This window comes from Danio rerio, chromosome 20 (assembly GCF_049306965.1).
Source record: "Danio rerio strain Tuebingen ecotype United States chromosome 20, GRCz12tu, whole genome shotgun sequence".
NCBI lineage: Eukaryota > Metazoa > Chordata > Actinopteri > Cypriniformes > Danionidae > Danio > Danio rerio.
Window position 1 is genome coordinate 16,366,189 of NC_133195.1, and position 22,487 is coordinate 16,388,675.

The 22,487-nt window shown below is 37.8% G+C and overlaps 1 protein-coding gene across 3 annotated transcripts; it reads right to left on the reverse strand.

The window, feature by feature from the left end:
- Positions 1 to 266: 266 nt before the first annotated feature.
- On the reverse strand, positions 267 to 22,262 carry si:dkey-239i20.4. Of its 3 annotated transcripts, XM_005160421.6 has the most exons (10): positions 22,214 to 22,262; positions 19,952 to 20,135; positions 19,557 to 19,714; positions 16,726 to 16,914; positions 16,468 to 16,633; positions 14,502 to 14,644; positions 10,658 to 10,857; positions 10,186 to 10,541; positions 7,001 to 7,073; positions 267 to 4,693 (listed from the first exon to the last, which is right to left on the reverse strand). In XM_005160421.6, the coding sequence occupies exons 3-10, from the start codon at positions 19,686 to 19,688 to the stop codon at positions 4,321 to 4,323; spliced, it is 1,632 nt and encodes a 543-aa protein (XP_005160478.2). In that variant the 5' UTR covers positions 19,689 to 19,714; positions 19,952 to 20,135; positions 22,214 to 22,262; the 3' UTR covers positions 267 to 4,320.
- Positions 22,263 to 22,487: the final 225 nt, after the last annotated feature.

The window sequence follows — 22,487 nt, forward strand, 5'->3', positions numbered from 1 at the left end:
CCTTTTAAAAAGGTAGATATTTGTACCTCAAGAGTTCACAGTACACCAACGGTGCATATTAGTGCCCAAATGTACCTAAACAGTACCTTTGAGCTACCATTATGGACCCTTCAGGTACAAAAATGTATCACCCAGTGACAGCTCCTGTACCTTTCTTTCTGAGAGTTCAATAAGATGTACTGTAAATAGAACTGACACTGTCTGCAAAAATAAAAACTTAAAGAACTAGATTTTAAAGCAAGGACACAAATAAACACAAAAAAGCATTAAATGTTAATATTTAATAATTTATCTGAAAGTGCTAAACAGTACTCATTTATTAGACACAGATAAGGTGCTAAAATCGTTATCTGTCTGCTGTCAATCAGTGAGATAAAGACAACAAGTGTGGTGAGACAGGGCGACAGAGGATTTATAATCTATACATCACACTCAATCCAATCAAAGTTCCACTTTGATCAAATAAACATTACCCTGAATGACCCAACTACTATTTCAGCTTATACTGCAGACTTTCCACCAGCTACTTCTATCAAACGATGCTTGAACAAATTGTACAACACACAATACACAACATACATTTCTTTTTGCATTATTTATACTTATTTACTGCATATAAAAGTCCTTTTCAGCACTTCACTGATTTAAATAATTTTCTAAGTCATATTATCACATCATGAAAACACAAAATGATCTAATATTTACAACCAATAAACAAATTTCACAACACCCCTTCAGAGGGTCTTTAATGACGTCACGGACTGTCAAATGACTATCATTATTGAAATAATTTCAGAATGCCTTTTTAAAGATTTCACAATGAATGATCTCTAACATGCTAAATTTGGGACAAAAGTCCATCTGTTTATATTTTACAACATTTAAAAGAAACAATAAGACATGGTAAAAAAGATGTTAGTGACTACTTTAAAAAAGTGAGTAAACCCGTTGCTTTAAAAGTGATATAGTTAACTTAAATAAAATTAAGTAAACCTTTTACCTCAAAAAATATTAAGTAAATGAAATTTTCACAGTTTAAATTCAGCAAAAATAATAAAATTATTTCACTGAATAGTTTTCTTTAAATTTTATTTGTCAGTGTAACTTTTAAGCTGGGAACAAATTTTATAATTCTGCATATAATTTTAAGGGAACTGAACTCTTTTAAAACAATAGGTTTACTCACTTTAAAGTAAAGTCACCTCTTTTATTTTACAGGGATTTCAACGTCCCATTAAAAAAGTGTATTTTTGACAAATGTGATCGTTGAATTGGTCATCAGTCAAAATTACACTAAAGTCAAAATTACAGATTTTTCTTTATACCACAAATCATTAGAACATTTAATAAAAATCATGTTCCATTGTTGCTTTTATACATTTCCTACTGTATAAATAAATTTTTTGATTAGGAATGTGCATTGATAAGCACTTAATTTAGATTTTCCCATTTTTATTATTGTTCTTTTTTGAACATATTCCAGATTTACAAATATTTTTATCTCTGTCAAATAATGTTCAATAAAAAAAAATAGCACGAATCAGGAATCTCAACATTCATGTTGTCCAAGATCACAAATGTGTAGTTTTAACATCATTTAACCCATATTTTTTTTTACATTTTATTGCCAAAAAGTTTATTCTAATACTTAAAGTGGGCAATTTTTATTTATTTATGAGTTTTTATAATATTATTATTTTAATGGATGTTTTTGTATATACAGTTGAATTAAAAATAATTAGCCCCCTTTGATTTTCTTTTCTTTTTAAAATATTTCCAAAATTATGCACAACAAAGCAAGGAAATTTTCACAGTATGTCTGATAAAATTTCTTCTGCTTAAGAAAGTTTCAGCTAGAATAAAAACAGTTTTTGATAATAATAGTAATAAAATAAAATAAAAACGATTTTAAGGTCAAAATTATGAGCCCCTTTAAGCAACTTTTTTCAATAGAACAAATCATCGTTATACAGTAAATTGCCTAATTAACCTAACCTGCCTAGTTAACCTAATGAACTCTGTTTTATTCTCATTAAACATGTTGCTGTTAGGTTCAATCATGTTAAGGTTTCTTTTCATCTGTACGCTGATCATGTTCAAATATATCTTCCTGTTGCATTAGACTCTTTTGATACACTTAAATCTCTTCACAGATGTTTAGTTGTTGTATCAAATTTTGGCTGTTAGAGAATTTTCTCTGCCTGAATGAAAACAAAACTGAGTGCATGCATTTCGCAAGTTTTCCGGGATAAATAACAAAATGAGAGCGTGGCTGGAGATGGGTCTAAAATACGGGAGTGTTGGCAGGTATGCCCACACATACACTACGCACTCTGACTACTTCAATATTGTTGAAATGCCGTGCTGGGCATTTCTCTTTGTCTCATGCTGAACGCTGTCAACCAATCGCAACAAACTGGCATTGGTCCAATCTGCACAGATTAGCTTTGTGCTAATGAGGGGATTGGGAACAAATGAATCGCTGAACGAATCATATGGGAATCGCTAGAATAATTAGATAAAACTAAATGCATATTATAAGACAATGAGTGTGTTTTTTGAGCTTGCATGCATATCACCCTGTTGGTGGAGACCCTTAAACCCAAAATATGACCCTTTTCAATGTATAATGGAGCTCTTTAAATAATCATTGCTTCATCTTTTAGAACTTGTGCAAAATGCTGTTGCTCGACTCCTGTTGAATAGTCGAAAGGATGAGCACACCACACCAGTCCTTTCTTTCCCTCACTTTTCTGGCTCCCTGTTAAAATCAGATTTGATTGTAAAGGGGGGCTATTATGCCACAAATTACAAGATGTAAAATAAGTCTCTGATGTCCGTAAAGTGTGTATGTGAAGTTTCATCTCAAAATATCCCACAAATAACTTTTATAACTCTTCGAAACTGTCCTTTTTAGGTTTTAGTTCAAATTGTACAATTTCTGTTCCTTTAAATTCAAATTTGGCCGTTTAAAAAGTGGGTGGAACTATAAACGTCTATGTTTCAGCATAGCAGCAGATTAAAAATACTAATGGTGGACGGCTGCTTCTCTCTCAGGGCTGTCTATGCTAATAAGGGAGAGATTGTCACTAATGGGCGGGGCTTTCCCCCTCTAATGACACGTACAAAGGGAGAATGTCAATCAAAGTGTTTCTGCAGAATTTTATTTTATTTTTTTATCAAGTGTGATTATAAAAAATACAATTAATTCATTTTTACCATTATAGGCTGGCTATATTCACACACTGTTGCCACACAATTGTGTCTAAACCCAGATAAAAGTGGTTTTTGCATAATAGGTCCCCATCAAACAACTTTTGCTTGTTTTTAATGATGTTAATGACCTTGCGCTTTCATGTTTATGTGAGATTTTAAATGTTCACAAGTTTAACAGGGCCCAACAATCTGCATAGCTAAATGTTGCTGGAAAATCCCCACTCCAGGTGTAAACAATTCACCTTATTCTCCGCCGACGAGTGGGCGCTGCCATTTGAATCTTTTTGGCTTGAGACTTCCGGTCTCATTCACTTCCATTCATTTTTTGGCGTTAAAAACTGCTCATTACGCTGCTTGATGTTGCAATATGATATTTTCTTATAATATTATTCTACTTGGTCTGTATAGTCATGCAAACATTTGTTTGTAGAGCAAGTAGTTTGACCGTTTTCTGCCGTTTATTATTCCTAGTCATTTCTCCCATAGGCGACTGAATCGGATGTTCTAAGACAATCGCGAAAACAGGCGCACTTCCGCATTTTAGAATAAGGTCAATAGGGGGATCGCTTATTTTCAGAGGCTGGCTCGAAAGCCTGGAATACCCTGCCCATCAATCTACACATTAACGTAGCACTGCTTAAAGCAAAACCCAATTATTTAGAGTAGCTTTTGATGTTTAGTAGTGCATCCTCCCCACTTTGCATAAGGTTTATGTGTTTTCACCAAGACATGTTTTTAGATCAACATCTTTGTTGATCCCGGAACAACATTCCAATCAGCCAATCAGAATTAAGAGATAAACTTACTTCTAAATGATTGTTATCCATTATTTCCCTGTGATTTGGGAATAATTTGCAGTTGTGAATGATTTTAAGTGTAGGATTTATGTATGGATTACATTTTTAAACCAAAATGACGTTCCAGGATTAACATAGATGTTCATCCAGGATCGAATCATACCTTTATTTAACTGTTTTAATGTTTTATTGACATTCTTGTTTTGATTATGTTCTTAATTTTCTAAAGTGCTTTAATTATAAAGCATTGGTGGCAGCCCTTTGCATGTAGTAAAGTGCTACATATTGTTGATTGATTGATTAGAATTTAACTGATCCCCATAAACAATGGGATCTTCTTCTGCAGTGCTATAATGGCCAAAATCACAGCACCCCCACCTGACAACCCCAGCCAAAACAACAAACTGAAGGACGAAGGTTCAGGTATGGGCCGAGTTTTCATGGGTTTGGCCACACGCTCCCATTGGGTAAGAATAGCTTGACGGGCACCTTTCCAATGTCCTGGTCCACTTAGCCGAAACTGATAGGGGGTGCAAGGCCCAAGGAAAACCCTCAAACCCAAAGCAGGATCCGTCATGAGCAGCCAAGCAATGTTGGGACAAGCACCCACTTCTTTGGCTATTGAGTCCAGGTAAGGAATGTAGTCCACTTGAAGGGAAGCCAGCTTGGGACAGGGGTGACTGTAGAGAAATTGCAGAGAGTTCAAGATGAGCAGAGATACACAGTCAAGCTAATATCTATTTAAAAGTTTCACCAACAAGAGAAATTTCTTTTAATAAGTACACACATAATTTTAATTTTGCACTTAACCAACACGGTAACGCTTTAATTTACAACCAGTAAAGTGCCATGTTAGTACAGTGAAATAACAGTGTAGTATAAGAATAAAGAAAGTAATTAAGCAAGTATAGTATAAGAATAAAAAACACATGTAAAGGAACTAACTGTAATGTTTGCCTGATAAGGGGATAACAACCAGATATGCAACAGGCAAAGTACCACGTAAATATATTTAATAATTTTGTTCTTTAAGCATAGAGACGAGAAAATATTTGAGAGAGATGAAGTGTTTTAAAATCCCTATTTGGTAAAATTAAGTTTACAAAATAGAGAAATATATTCTGTGTTTGTATATTTATTTTGCCAACTTTAAGAGTTACCATGTAAACTACAGGGGAAAAGGAGGAAACAAATGCAGTAATTTCCCTTTAACTACAGGGAACAAGGAAGGAACAATGCACCACTTTAATTTACAACCCGCACATGCTGTATTTACCCTGTAACTACAAGGAACGAGGAGGGAACAATGCACCGCTTTAATTTACAACCTGCACATGCTGTATTTACCCTGTAACTACATGGAACGAGGAGGGAACAACGCACCACTTTAGTTTACAACCCGCACATGCAGTATTTACCCTGTAACTACAGGGAACGAGGAGGGAACAACGCACCGCTTTAATTTACAACCCGCACATGCTGTATTTACCCTGTAACTAGGGAACAAGAAGGGAACAATGCACCACTTTAGTTTATAACCGGCACATACAGTATTTACCCTGTAACTACAGGGAACGAGGAGGAAACAATGCACTGCTTTAGTTAACAACCCACACATGCTGTATTTACCCTGTATCTACAGGGAACAAGGAGGGAACAACGCACCACTTTAATTTACAACCCGCACATGCAGTATTTACCCTGTAACTACAGGGAATGAGGAGGGAACAACACACCGCTTTAATTTACAACCCGCACATGCTGTATTTACCCTGTAACTAGGGAACAAGGAGGGAACAATGCACCACTTTAGTTTATAACCGGCACATACAGTATTTACCCTGAAACTACAGGGAACGAGGAGGAAACAATGCACCGCTTTAGTTTACAACCCACACATGCTGTATTTACCCTGTATCTACAGGGAACGAGGAGGGAACAACACACCGCTTTAATTTACATCCCGCACATGCAGCATTTACCCTGTAACTACAGGGAACGAGGAGGGAACAACGCACCGCTTTAATTTACAACCTGCACATGCTGTATTTACCCTGTAACTACATGGAACGAGGAGGGAACAACGCACCACTTTAGTTTACAACCCGCACATGCAGTATTTACCCTGTAACTACAGGGAACGAGGAGGGAACAACGCACCACTTTAGTTTACAACCCGCACATGCAGTATTTACCCTGTAACTACAGGGAACGAGGAGGGAACAACGCACCATTTTAGTTTATAACCCGCACATGCAGTATTTACCCTGTAACTACAGGGGACGAGGAGGGAACAACGCACCGCTTTAATTTACAACCCGCACATGCAGTATTTACCCTGTAACTACAGGGAACAAGGAGGGAACAATGCATCACTTTAGTTTATAACCGGCACATACAGTATTTACCCTGTAACTACAGGGAACTAGGAGGAAACAATGCACCGCTTTAGTTTACAACCCACACATGCTGTATTTACCCTGTATCTACAGGGAACGAGGAGGGAACAACACACCGCTTTAATTTACATCCCGCACATGCAGCATTTACCCTGTAACTACAGGGAACAAGGAGGGAAGAAGCTGGACTTTAACACACAAGTGTACATCTGAACAGTAAGAACAGAGAAAACTAAAGCAGCAGTTTTAATTAGATTAAGTAGTTTTGAAATCTACGAGTAAGCTTTTATAAGGTAAGTAGTGTATGGAATTCTATATATTTAAAAATCATTTGTTTTCCTCATAAACTGCATACACCTTGTTAAATTGAAATGCAGATTTAAAATACATACAGTATACAATAAAGTGTTATAATTTAACAGGTTGTAAACCTTTTATTCACCAAACACCCCTTGTTATAAAACCCATACTTACAGAAAAGTACACTGTTATTTCACTGTACTTACGCGGCACTTTGTAGGTTGTAAATTAAAGCGTTACCACTAACACTTTAAAATGATCATGTGATAAAATTATGTAAACATTTACCTCTTCAAATATGGTTTTATGTCTTTTTCAATTCTTTTTGACATTTTTTCAGCAGATGGAAGGTGGTTTAGTCCTTGAAGAACAGAGAGACAGGATAAATGAAAAGCAAAAGTCATTATTAAAAGTTGTCATTGGAATTCATTAGCATTTAATAGACATTAAAAAAATGCATCTATTTAAATCTGTAGTAGTTCTATTTAAAGCTCTGGAGCAAGAGAGAATTTTTATAAGCCTAATTTCATGAAGTGTAAAATAAATAGTGTATACTGTAGCTATTATACTGTAATACTGTTATTAAATGTTGTATATTGTATACTTGAATAAAATCAGATATTTCAAAAGGAATACTATTGAAAATTAGAGGCACTTTTCATTTCCTTCTAGATTTTGGTGATAATTTGGCACCTGATGTATTATTAAACTGTAGGTAGAATGGATAAACTGTTACAAATACTGTAACATACTTTAGTTTTATTACACTAAACTGATGTGTGGTTTATTATAAAATACCCTATAGTTGTAGAAAACAAACCAGTATTGGGTGATCTGTTTATATTAACATAGTTGTATTACCATAGCAACTACATAATTCAACACAGGCTCATTCTGAAAACGTAGTCCTGCTGACTTTTCTGGAGACCGCAAATTACGTAGCCGGAGGTGCGTATGGTTGCATTTCATTTTTTAAGCAAGCGCTACGGGGCGGTATGACGCCGTTCCTTTCTGCACTTATCAGCTGACAGCTTACCTCCGTGTGGAGGGCTTGCCTGCCACAACCAGTTTGTCCAGTTAGCTCATCGTGTACATTGGCGGACTTGAGACGCAGAGTTGAGTTGACCGTGATGACAAAGATGACCTGGTTCGACTACTGGAAAGAGCGCTTCCAGAAATCAGGTAAGACAAAAACAGAATCCAAAAAATAAAACGAACAAGTGAACAACAGGGTGAGAATGTGGTAAAATCCAAAAGTGTGATAAAAATCAGACAAGGGGTTTTCTTTTTCTAGACGGCTTTTGTAAACCATTGGCTAGGCTTAGGGAAGTAAGCAGGTGGCCAGGTCAATCGGTAAAATTGTTTGGGTTTAGGGAAGGAGGAGGATGGGTCGGTCGATTGGCCGGTCGCCCAGTCAATCATACAGTCATTCAGTCGGTCGACAGCGGCCACTGGTGGGGTTTATGTGAGAACAGCGCATGCACGAACAGCACTCGTGAGAGGCAATTGAGATGCAAAAAAGCACAGACAGTGGCCTCTCGTGGATTTACAAAAACAAAAACTGCAAAAATACGTATTTCCCGGGATGTATTCCGCGGTCTCCAGAAACGTTTGTGGGACTAGGTTTTCAGAATGAGCCTAGATTGACATAATTACCACAACAGACTAATTCAAGAACTCAACTATGGTATGGTTTAAAACACTGTAGTATTTATTATTATAAATTGCTAATATTACTGCAGTTCTAAAGTGATTGAAATTGTCCAACAGCAAGTCCATTGGAAGAAAAGCTGGACAATCCAAACCTAGATAGAATATTATATCTTTATATATCATAATATAAGCATGGATTCTCCTACCACTGCTATGTTGATGATACCCAGCTATACCTCTCTTTTCACCCTGATGATCCCTCGGTTCCGGCTCACATCTCAGCCTGCCTGTCAGACATTTCACTCTGGATGAAAGATCATAATCTTCAGCTTAACCTCACAAAAACAGAAATGCTTGAAGTTTCTGCCAACCCGACTCCACAACATAACTTTTCAATCCTGATGGATGGGGCAACCATTACTGCATCCAAAATGGTGAAAAGCCTTGGAGTAACGATTGATGACCAGCTAAACTTCTCTGACCACATCTCTAGAACTGCTCGATCGTGCATATTCGCACTCTACAACATCAGAAAAGTCCGACCCTTCCCATCTGAACATGCAGCTCAACTCCTTGTTCAAGCTCTTGTTCTTTCCAGACTACACTATTGCAACTCTCTGCTAGCTGGGCTTCCAGCTAGTTATATCAAACCTTTTCAGATGCTTCAGAACGATGCAGCATGAGCGGCCTTTAATGAACCTGAAAGAGCACATGTCACTCCACTACTCATTCATTTGCACTGGCTGCCAGTTGCTGCTTGCATCAAATTCAAAGCTCTGATGTTTGCCTACAAAGCGATTTCTGGCTGCGCTCCTTCTTATCTGCTCTCACTCATGCGGATTTATAAGCCCTCCAGAAACTTGCGATCTGTGAAGGAACGTCGCCTCGTGGTTCCATCCCAAAGAGGGAAGAAATCACTTTCCCGAACTCTCGCGCTCAATCTGCCCAGTTGGTGGAATGAACTCCCTAACTGCATCAGAACAGCAGAGTCACTCGCTGTCTTCAAAAAACGACTAAAAACTCAACTATTTAGTCTCCACTTTCCTTACTAATATGCAATTCCCTCTCTGACTCCTCCACTAACTACATAAAAAACTTTAAAAATTAAAAAAAAAATCACTAATGTTTTGCTTCTTACACTTCTATTATACCTGAAACTTGCTTACAGCACTTATTCACTGTTGCTCTTATAGTTGTGTAAATTGCTTCCTTGTCCTCATTTGTAAGTCGCTTTGGATAAAAGCGTCTGCTAAATGACTAAATGTAAATGTAAATATTAAATATCTTTATGTATATACAGTCAAGGCGAAATTATTCATTCGCAAATTCTAGCTTAAAGTTACTTTTATTCATCCAGCAAGATTTTTGTTTTTATTGACCTGAAATGACACAGACTTCTCCCAAATGATAATAAGATGTCTCTATTGGATTTTAGTCAGGACTCTGGCTGGGCCACTGCAAAATATTAATGTGTATTAATACACTTTTGCTGTGTATTTTAGGTCGTTGTTGTGCTGAAATGTCCACTGGTACCCAAGGCCAAGTTTCTCAGCAGACTGACTGATGTTGTTGTTGGGAATCTTGATGTATTGTTTCTTTTTCATGCTGCCATTTCCTGTGTTTAGGTCTCCTGGCCCCCTGATATGTTTATTTTTTTTGTTTGGTTTTCAGTGTTCTTTGTGTTCAAATCAAGACTTGTAATGTTGTAATTCAACATGTAGCTGCATGAGTAAATCAGGATAAACACTGAAATATTCTATAAAAACAAGAATTCTCCATACTGGAGTAACAACGACTTCGAAATTTAGTTCGCTCATTACCTTTGATGACCCTGGTTGCCCAGCGTGCCTGCAGTTCTGCAGCTGGCATGATCGGACCTCTGGTCTGCAATAAGCCTATGATGGCCAGTGTTGGACGCTCTAGAGAAGGAGGAAAGATTCTTCTGTAGAGTTTCATGCCTCCATCAGCACTAGAGTTTAAAGAGTCAGGCAGGAAGGGGAATTTGTAATCATATCCTGTGCATAAGATCACTGCATCAATCTTCTCTTCAATAGATCCATCGTCAAAGACCACTGTTGAGCCGTGAAACGTCTGCACGTTTGGTTTTAACACCAGTTCTCCTACCAGAATGCGACCGGGGAGGTCATCGTTGATAACAGGACGATGGTCAAGGATCCTGGAATGACAAAATATGCACAGAGGTCACTGTGGATGAAGGAATATTGATATTTAGCTAAACTGTTTGGACTTTACTTCAATCGTCAACTTTACAAAAAAGTTTTGGTCCTTTACCTATGCTTCGGTTGTAATCCATAAAGCTTGTGGTCGTGTCTCTGATTGAGGCTTCTCTCCCCAATCCAGTTGACTAGCGCTCGAGGTATAAGGCAGTGCATCAGGTCTTGAACTCGACTAATGTTCATCATGTCTAGAGGCAGCCCTTTTTCAACCATGCGACCTATGACCCATGACCCTTTTCGGGTACTAAGGAATGTCTAGGCGAGGAACAGAAAGGACAAAGTAGAGTCAGAATTAGTGGACTAAGCAGAGACCATCTGAGTTTGACAAAATAATAAATAGCAACTGCTTGTAGACATTCCCACTGTAATAAAGATGAAAGATGAATCAGGAAGAATGAGTTCGGTAAATGTTTAAGATTCTTAAATAAAGACTTCCGGTTGTGGCAGCAATAGAAAAAGATAGTACACAGAGCTCCTGAGTAAGTAAATCTTAATAGCCCTCCTTAACTAGTTTAAACGATGAATGACCTACGACAATTACTTGGTATAACTGTGGTAGATATGCTGAAATCAAAGAAAATGGACAGTAAGAAAAAAGTAAACTATCCGAAATAAAGGATTTCTTAGAACACAGGAATTTCTCAGAGCCTTAACTATGACAAGCTGCATGAACATGTTAAATTTATCCATGTTTAAATGTTGATATAGGTTTGCAAAGTTAGTAACATCAGGATCATTAATGCTGCATTTGTATTTGATACTTTACACCTGATAGAATCCTGAGTAAATTCACAGAATCCTTGGAGAAAATGGGTAATGACATTCAATTCAATTCATTTCAGCTTTACTTGTATAGCGCTTTTACAATGTAGATTGTGTCAAAGCAGCTTCACATAAATGGTCATAGTAACTGGATCAGGGTAGTTTAGTTTTAAGTTTAGCTCAGTTCAGTGTGGTTTAAAGTCATTACTGAGAGTCCAAACTCTGAAGAGCAAATTCAACGATGCGCAGCCCTACCGATCCTGAACCATGCAAGCCAGAGGCGACAGCGGAGAGGGGAAAAAAAAAACTTCACTGATAGGAGAGTGAAGAAAGAAAAAAAACCTTGAGAGAAACCAGACTCAGTTGGGCACGACTATTTTCATTTCTCCGCTGGCCAAATTAATATGAAAATAATGGATGTAAAAACAAAGCAAATGGAGGCAAAGGAAGCAGTGACAGGCTTTCAAAAAGAAGCCACAGGCTTAAAACATGGGAGAATAATGTGTTCGCTAAACCCACCATCATTTGAGAAGACAGATTAGAAGTGCTAATGTGTTCAGAGTTATGTTCCACTATTAATTCAAATGACGCTCAAAACTGTTTCTGTTAATCTCGTTGGTCACAATAACCTTATCTTCAGTACCTGACACAAGTGGTTCTTACTTCTAGCCCAGCGATATTTTGGTGCTACTCAAGAAACACTTTCTGTTTCAGAGCCAGTGGCTGTTTCTCAATCTTTAAAAGCGCTAAAAACAGACTTGTGTTCTTGTGGAGACCGGTCTTGCCAAGTTACCACGGAAGAACCAACTTGGAAGACCGGGAAAACAGAGAACACATCCTGTGAGAAATGAGATGCTGCATTCTACTATGGTTCCTCCTGATGGTCACATGACCTTTACACATTTTTAACAGAAAATTATTTAAACATTACAGCTTTTAGGCAATTTATAGTTTCCCCCCTTTTCACAATATATACTATGCATAGAGACCTTACAAATATACTTAGCACAATACAAATAAAACAAATTTTAACACAAATTTCAGCAAATAAACACCCTTAATGTGTTTATGCCTCTATTAGGACTTTTCATAGTAATGTTTACTTTCACCATTTCGTTTAGGGAAACTCCTGAGGTAAATAAGTTATATCTCTGAACTTTAATAATAAATCAATATAAAATGCTGCGCTTCCCACCTCGAGTCGCTATGACTTCTGTGACTTCTAAAGCGAGTGCTGCGCTCAAGTCTGCATTGATTTATTCTCAATATCAAGAAGACATCCGGGAACTTTAACGTGTTATTGTGGTCTTGAGTTTTGGAAATGAACTTTGACATTTGATAATGACATTTTACAAGGACGCAAGATCACGGAGGAACACATATTGATAAACAGCCTGTAACTTGATTTGAAACTAGACTCTTTCTCTGAACCACTGTTTGAAGTGCCTTGGTGGAAAAGGGTAACAGGAGCTCCAGAAAGCTCAGAGGATTGCTGACAGTGAAGGATGATGGAGGACCATTTAAGTTGCTGTTTTATTTACTGTGGGTACGGAAAGTATTATGACGACCCGCCCATTTGCTAAAATAATTAAATTACATTTTTCCTTATTTATGTCTAGACAGCACCCAATATTGACAGAAAAACACAGAATTGTTGAACATTTGGCATATTTATAGAAAAAAAAGAAAAAATGAAATATGGTCCTACTGTAAGTATTCAGACCCTTTGCTTAGTATTTAGTAGAAGCACCTTTTGATCTAATTGGGAAAGACCCAAAGTTTGGATGGTAAACGTTGGCGGACAGCCATTTTTAGGTCTCTCCAGAGATGCACAATAGGGTTTAAGTCAGGGCTCTGGCTTGGCCATTCAAGAACAGTGACAGAGTTCTTGTGAAGCCATTTCTTTGTTATTTAGCTGTGTGCTTAAGGTCAATGTCTTGTTAGAAGGTAAACATTTGGCCCAGTCTGAGGTCCTGAGCACTCTGGAGAAGGTTTTGTCCAGGATATCCATGTACTTGCTCTGTACTCTCTCTGTACTGTCCCTGCACCTGAAAAACACCGCCACAGCATGATGCTGCCATCACCATGCTTCCCTGTTGGATCTGTATTGGACAGGTGATGAGCAGTGCCTGGTTTTCTCCACACATACCGCTTAGAATTAAGGCTAGAAAGTTTTATCTTGGTCTCATCAAATCAGAAAAGCTTATTTCTCACCATCTTGGAGTCCTTCAGATGTTTTTTAGAGTGTCTTGCACTGAGTAGAGGCTTTTGTCTGGCCACCATAAAGCCCCGACTGGTGGAGGGCTGCAGTGATGGTTGACTTTCTACAACTCTTGACGGCATCTCTAGAGATCAGCCACAGTGATCTTTAGGATATTCTTTACCACTCTCTTCAAGGCTGTTCTTCCCGATAGTTGCTTTAGGAAGGGTTCTGGATATTCCAGTTGTCTTCCATTCAATGATTATGGAGGCCACTGTGCTCTAAGGGACCTTAAGTGCAGCAAATTTTAAGTGTAAATCTAGGAAACCGGACTGACTTGACTGGACTAGACTAGACTGGGTATAACTTAGAATTTATTAGAGAGCGAGAGAAGGTACATCAATATAGATTAACACACAATCCGACAAAGAGTAACAAGAGGGAACAGGTAAGGAGGGACCAATAGACTCAAATGGAAACAGGTGAGTAATGCTTGCACGCCAGCGCTTATTGAAAGAAGAAACAGCTGAAGTTAACACAAAAGATTAGATCAAACCTGACTCGTAACAAAAATGTGACGAACATGCCTGAGATTTGCTTATTGTGTCATTATTTTAACATCCAGATTACACGATTGCCTTTACTTTTGTATATTATTAGCCTTTTTTGTTTAACGTCCTGGTTGAAAATTTTTTTGTTTGGGCATTTTTTGCTAAATAATAAAAAGCTGTCACAGCAAAGGGTCTGAACACTTTAAACCATGTGATATTTCAGTTTTTCATTTTATAATAAATCTGCAAAAATGTCAACATGTCAACAAAACTTTAAGGGGGTATTAATACTTTCCGTGCCCACTGTATGTTTATGTGACCCTGCTGAGAACCTAAAATAGATCAAATATGTGTAAAGAAATGTTAGATTACAAATTCCTGCTTGCCTTTTCACATGTTCTGCTGAGCTCCACAGCAATGTCTCCACCAGAATTTCCAATCCCAATGATCAAAACCTTCTTCCCAATGTATTGATCAGGCTTCTTATATTCCCAACTGTGAATTACTGTTCCTGGGAATGTGTCAATACCTGTAACAGACCAAATTGAAGTAAAGTTATGTAATTAATGTATTTTATTACACAGAGCTGTATTTCATTCAGTGTTAAATTATAACAATATAAACCATTTTAACCATTCTGTTATCACAATGTACATTAGTCGGCCACTTTATTAGGTACAACAGTTTATTCATGTGAATAACTTATAAGCAAACATGGCAGCAACTCGGTTTGCTTAGATCTGCTGTAGTTCAAACTGAGCAGACTGATAAAGAAAATAAATTTAGGTTTTTTAAACAGAACTAAAATAGCTCATCTGAGTGTCTTGGAAGCTTCTGATCTATCTGGATTTTCATGCACAACCATCTCAATACATTGGTCAGAAAAAAAAAATAAATTCAATGAGATGTAGTTCTCTGAGAAAAAGGTATTGTTGATGACAAAAGTTATGACCAGACTGAGTTCATAGAAGGGCAACAGTAACTACTCAAATATTAACTCATTACAACCAATGTCTGCAGAGGAGAATCGCTGAACACATCAAACCTTGAAGCAGATAAGCAACAGTAGCAAAAGAAGATGAGCCCTCTAGGCAGATAACAAAACAAGAATCTGAGACTATAATTTAGACAGACTCAATAAAACAATAGAAGATTAAATAAAAGTTGCCTGGTCTGACTACACTGTAAAAGAAATCCATAATTTTACGTTTTATTCCCAGCAGCTGGGGTGCAGGAAAAACCCTGTAAAATAACGGCCGTTAAGTTACAGAAATTTACTGTAAAATAACCAGTTGAATTACTGAAACTTACCAGAAATTTTAATTAAAGAACATTTCTGTAATTTACTGTCCATTATTTTACGATAAATTTCTATAATTTAACAGCCGTAATAATACCTGAGCAACCGGAAATAAACCGCAAAATGACAGTTTTGTTTTTACAGTGTAGTACAGATTCTGGCACTCAAATAGTGCTTAAAATAGTTGAACAGTCATATATGATTCAAGACAAAACAATCACCATACTTCAAGGGAAGTGCTGAACTTGGTCCATGCTTAACCCAACTGAAAGGGCAGTAAGGAGTTCTCATACAGTTGAACATTTTGACCCAACCGGTTTATTCATTGTACATGAAACTTTTTGAATTCATCACAATGTTGATGTCATTGAGCTCCAAAAAAGCAGGATTAAGGTAAACTAATGAGATTATATTAATATTAACCAATATTAAATATATAAAATCATGTTATTAGTTTATGATTTCACTGTTTTTGCAGTTTTCGATCTGTCAACATGCGGGTTGATGAGTAATTGAGTAACTTGGGTCAAAACAACCTAGCAGTGTTCTGTCCCATAGTTATTCATTCATTCATTCATTCATTAATTCATTCATTCATTCATTCTCTGATCGCTTCGTCCCTTTATTCATCATCAAGGGTCTCCACAGCGGAATGATCTGCCAACTTAGGCTGCATATGTTTTACACAGCGGATGCCCTTCTAGCTGCAACCCAGTACTGGGAAATAATCATTCAATCACATTCACACTCATACGTCCAATTTAGTTTATTCAATTCACCTATAGTGCATGTCTTTTGGACTGTGGAGGAAACCGGAACACCTGGAGGAATCCCACGCCAACATAAGGAGAGCTTGAAAACTCCACACAGAAATGCCAACTGACCCAGCTGGGACTCAAACCAGCGACATTCTTCCTGTGAGGTGACAGTGCTAACCACTGAGCCATCCATAGTTACCCAATGTCTTGGTTATTTTCCAGCCCAGAATTTTTTAAAGTGTAACAATGAATTATCCACTGAGTGAATTATTATATATTATATCAGTTAAGCACCTGGAAACTCTGAGAGGGGTTTAATGGGTTGCGTGTAGTGTCCTACACACACCAGCACACCGTCAAACATATGTGTCTCCACTTGTCCGTCTCTGTCTGCGGTCACCACCTCCCATTGACCAGAGACAGAGAAATCAGGCCTTTGCCTCACACTGCGAACTGTGGTCTGAAATAAACAACAATCCTGCATCATTTAGTAATCATCAAACACTTATCAAAAACACACACACAAATTTACAATAATGTGGATTTACTCACCTGAAAGTGGATGTGTTCAAACAGGTTGAAGTGCTCAGCGTAGAGCCTGTAGTATTGCACGATCAAAGAGTTGTGCATGAAGTTTGGGAAATTATCGGGCACAGGGAAATCACTATAACACATCATCTCTTTAGAGGTGTTCACTGTGAGAGAGTGATAAATGCTGCAACGATCTGTTTCAGGCTTTTCCTGTGAATAAACAGAAGGAAATACATATATACTGCATCATACTTTTTTACAAAATATTATTACTAATAAATATTTTAACATGACTATATCATCAAACCAACTAGTGATTTCCAAATTTACTTTGAGTTTTATTTTATAGCAGACAATATGAACACAAAATATTTCATGTTATGTCTAGTCAACTTCATTTCATTTATAAATATACATTCTTTCCTGTCATTCAGACCCAACATTCAACACATACCAGAGCAGTTTATGACTGGTAATCAGGGAAATTGGTTAAATAATAATGTGTCTAGTCCTTTAGGAGCAATGATGGGCCAAGGATGGATAGTTTCTCAAAGAAAGGTAGGAAGATATTTGGATTTTTCACTTTCAACAGTGCATGATCTGGAGGAATTTCAGCGTGTAAAGGACAAAGGCACAAGCCTAAACATGTCTCCGATCCCTTGGGCAGGACTGCATGAAAAATTGTTGTTCATCTATAAGCAATCATCTGGGCTCAGGACTACTTTGGCAAACCAGGTATTTTTTTTTGTCAAGGACCACAATACGTAGTTACATCCACAAATGCCAGTTAAAGCTGTACTGTGCCAAAAGAAAGAATTGTTGTCGACTTATGTGGGCTCAAAGGTATCTAGGATAGACCATAATACAGTGGAAACATGTTCTGTGGTCAGATGAATCAGTATTTCAGGTATTTTTTTGAAGAGAAGTGGACACTGTGTGCTCAGGACCAAAGAAGAAAGGATCATCCATTCTGTTACCAACAACAAGTCTAAAAGCCATTGTCTGTCATGATATTGGGTTGTGTCAGTGCCCTTGGCAAAGATAACTTGCACTTCTGTGATACACCAATAATGCTGTAAAATACATTCATTCATTCATTTTCTTGTCAGCTTAGTCTCTTTATTAATCCGGGGTCGCCACAGCGGAATGAACCGCCAACTTATCCAGCAAGTTTTTACGCAGCGGATGCCCTTCCAGCCGCAACCCATCTCTGGGAAACATCCACACACACACACACTACGGACAATTTAGCATACCCAATTCACCTGTACCGCATGTCTTTGGACTGTGGGGGAAACCGGAGCACCCGGAGGAAACCCATGTGAAGGCAAGGAGAACATGCAAACTCCACACAGAAACGCCAACTGAGCCAAGGTTCGAACCTGCGACCCAGCGACCTTCTTGCTGTGAGGGGACAGTACTACCTACTGCGCCACTGCCTGTAAAATACAGTACATAGAGATTTTGACGCACAATTTGCAGCCTTCTTTTTCAATGACGCCCATGCATATTTCAACAAGACAATGCAAAACCACATACTGCACACATTACAAAGTCCTGGATGTGCAGGAAGAGGGTACAGGTACTTGACTAGCCTGTCTGCAGTCCAGACCTGTCTCCTAATGTCTAGTGCATTTTGAAGCACAAAATGCTAAAAAAAAAAAAACCTGTGGTGTTGCCCACTTTAAGACTTGTTTGCAGGAAGAATGGGACAAAGTTACACCTGAAACACTTCATCACTTGGTGTCTTGAGTCTCTAAACAGCTTTTACGTGTTGTGAAAAGGAATGGGAACATTACAAAATGCTAAATGCTTTCTTGTTCCAACTTTTTTAAAAGGTGTTGCAAGAACCAAAATTATGTTTATTTATTTTGAAAAAATAATAATAATGAGGAACAAATTTAATAATGTTAAAGTCAAAGTAAATTTAGAAATCACTACTTTAGTTTTTATTTGCATTTTCCACACCTTCCCAACTTTTTCTGATTTGGGGTTGTAGATAGTATTTGTGAAGCCAAATATGAACTTGTATGTCACACATGTGTTTTTCAGAAATTGCCATATATCAGATTTCTTTATGTGTATAAAAGATATCTGATGACATTGATATTACTGTACGAGTGATGCTTTGCTCATCTTGCCAGGATGTTTTGTTTTAAACACCATAATGGATTATGAAATAATAAACAGGTATGATTTTATGTCATAGAATGCCATCTGATAAATGTCATGACTGTTCTGTATCAAATAAAGCGATAGTTCACCCAAAAAAAATCCTTACAATTTACTCTCCATCAAGTGGTTCTAAACTTTTATGAATGTTTTTCTTTTGTTGAACACAAATGAAGATATGCTTAATGTTTGAACCCAGTAGCCATTGACATCTATTGTAAAAACAAAAACTACTATGAAAGTCAATGGCCTCTGGTTTCCAACATTCTGAAGTGTATCTTCCTTGTGTTTAACATGTTTGTGATTGATTACTTCTGGTGTTTGTTTAGTTCCACATGTTCATTTGTAAAGTTAAAAGTCACTACTATATAGCAAACATTTTCTTTGTGAAAGCATTGAGTTTATTAAAGTTGATACTAGTTTTGATCAAACTGTTGGAGATTATTCCATGACAACACCTGAGAGGATGTGTGTTATCCTTTACTTGTCAACACTCGTTCTTGGAGTATCATTTGTTTTTGTTGATGGAAAAAAATAACAACTTGACTTTTATATTGAAGCTGTTCATTACATGTTAATTAATTGTCTTTAATAAGGTGTGCCTCAGGGGTCGGTGCTAGGGTCTTTTCTTTTTTTTATATGTGCAACTTCAGTAGGCTCATTCATGTTGAAAAGCTTACCCTAAACCTCCAGAGTCCTCCGATATCATCACTGCTTTCAAAACACACCGGCTCCAGTCCTTCATCCAGGCAGCATTTGATGGCAGCCAGACCAGAGCTGCCTGCTCCAATCACAGCCACACGTTTAACCATGCTGCCAGTCTAACATGCAATGATCACTTGAAAAGAAGCATGCGTATGGAGGTTATTATTTAGGGACAAACCGTTTTATTAGTGTCCCCACATTGCTTGTGCCTTGCATTTTTGCAAAGGTATTCACTCAAAATATTTGGCACAGATCTGCTATTTATTGGTTAATCATTAATAAAACATGACATGCCAGCACATGTTGATTTAAACACAGGCACCAATCTAAACAAATGCTGCAAGCTTAACACACATGTAATAATGCTTACCTTTTGAATGAAGACGTCAGTGCTCAAAACTGTTCAAATGATGTTTTTCTCTCCCTATTTGTTAGCGAAGCTTTCCTTTGCAGGCGTCTCATTCAAATTCGCCTGTTATGCAACCAAATGAGCGTATCTGAAGTCTCAAAGGAAAGGGGTTGTCTTGGCTGGCACCAGTTTAAGGTGGATCAAACTGGAATGAACAATTTGTTAAAAAAAAATGCGGACATCACAGACATGCAAGACTTTATCTTTGGTCATAAATGTTATCATAAACGGCTTCACTAGATTTTCACAATGCTCTGAAATGTGCAGTTAATGATGAACCAGCAGATGAGACTTGCAGGTGTTAAAATAATCTTTAACTAAGTTAAAATGACATTAAAGAATGCATAGCATGATTTTAACAGTAGTTTGAGGTTTAATGTCACACATGAAAAGCTGAACTGAGCTGAACTAAGTGTGAAAAGGTTCACTAAAGGTGAAAGGGTTTTAGAGGGCTGGGCGATGCGTGATCACAGTTAACCCTTTCCTTGGTATCATATGACTTATTCTGCAGGCCTGTTAGCAGAAATTAATGTTTAAAGTGTTTCTATGATGTTTTTCTCCTGTATACACTCACCGGCCACTTTATTAGGTACACCTGTCCAACTGCCCGTTAAACCAAGTTTCTAATCAGCCAGTCGCATGGCAGCAACTCAATGCATTTAGGCATGTAGACATGGTCAAGACAATCTGCCGCAGATCAAACCGAGCATCAGAATGGGGAAGAAAAGGGGTTTAAGTGACTTTAAATGTGGCATAACTGTAGATGTCAGACGGGCTGGTTTGAGTATTTCAGAAACTGTTGATCTACTGGGATTTTCACGCACAACCAACTCTAGGGTTTACAGAGAATGGTCCGAAAAAGAGGAAATATCCAGTGAACGGCAGTTTTGTGGGCGCAAATGCCTTGCTGATGCCAGAGATCAGAGGAAAATGGCCAGACTGGTTCCAGCTGATAGAAAGCCAACAGTAACTCAAATAACCAATCGTTACAACCAAGGTCTGCAGAAGAGCATCTCTGAATGCACAACACGTCCAACTTTGAGGCAGATGTAATACAGCAGCAGAAGACCACACCAGGTGTCACTCCTGTCAGATCAGAACAGGAAACTAAGGCTACAATCCGCACAGGCTTACCAAAAATGGACATTAGAAGATGGGAAAAATGCCTGTTCTGATAAGTTTTCAATTCAGCTGCGACTTTCAGATGATATGGTCAGAATTTGGCGTCAACAACAAGAAAGCATGGATCCATCCTGCCTTGTATCAACAGTTCAGGCTGGTGGTGGTAGTGGTGTAGTGGTTTGGGGGGTATTTTCTTGGCACACTTTGGGCCCATTAGTACCAATTGAGCATCATATCAATGCCGCAGCCTACCTGAGTATTGATGCTGGCCTTGTCTATTCCTTTAAGACCACCACTCTTCTGATGGTTACTTCTAGCAGGATAACATGCCATGTTATAAAGTACGAATCATCTTAGACTGGATTCTTGAACATGACAGTGAGTTCACTGTACTCAAGTGGCCTCCACAGTCACCAGCTCACAATCCAATAGAGCACCTTTGGGATGTGGTGGAACAGGAGATTCGCATCATGGATGTTCAGCTGACAAATCTGCAGCAACTGCGTGATGCTATCATGTCAATATGGACCAAAATATCTGAGGAATATTTCCAGTACCGTGTTGAATCTCTGCCACAAAGGATAAAGGTCAGTTCTGAAGGCAAAAGGGAGTCGAACCCAGTACTAGTAAGGTGTACCTAATAAATTGACCATTGAATCACTTCTAACATTTAATTTAGACTGCTTTTTAAATTGCTTTCCTTAAGCTCGAATAGTAGTGTGCTGTGCAAAGGCAAGGTTTTAAGTTCAATTCCCAGGGAAAGCAAGAACTGATAAAATGTTATGACTCATGAGATAAGTGAGTTGCTTCGCATAAAAGGGTCAATTGCATAACTGTAAACATACAGTAGGTCTGAACTGATGTTTCCATCCTAATGCGAAGTGAATCTTTTAAGTTAAATAAGGTGCGTTTCCTTTAAGTTGTTAGAGTAACAGACTGTAGTATTGGTAACCTACTAACAGTAAACAAGGCAAGCATGTCTGAGACAGCTGTGAGTGGGTGAAATGTTCGCATATAAGTCAGAGATTAATCTGCAAAAGCGTTTCCATCTCCTATTATTCGCATAAACCCTTTGTTTTCCAAAAACAAAGCCAAACTTACCTTAAGAATGTGCGTCAACTGAAGCAGAAATGCGAGTGCAAACACTCTGGGAGCACTTCTACAACAGTCAAAGCTTTTAAAAAGCTGAAAGCGATCAGCTCTGGGCGTTCTAAAAATGAGATGCTTCCAATGATAACAACAGTATAGAAGGTGAAAAACAGGTTTGGTGGACACCCACCATTTTGTGAGCTTACAGTTGTGTTATGTAATACTTCTAAATGCACAACAACTCAGGGTGATAGAAACCCAGCTATAAAGTGCTGAAATTCACATA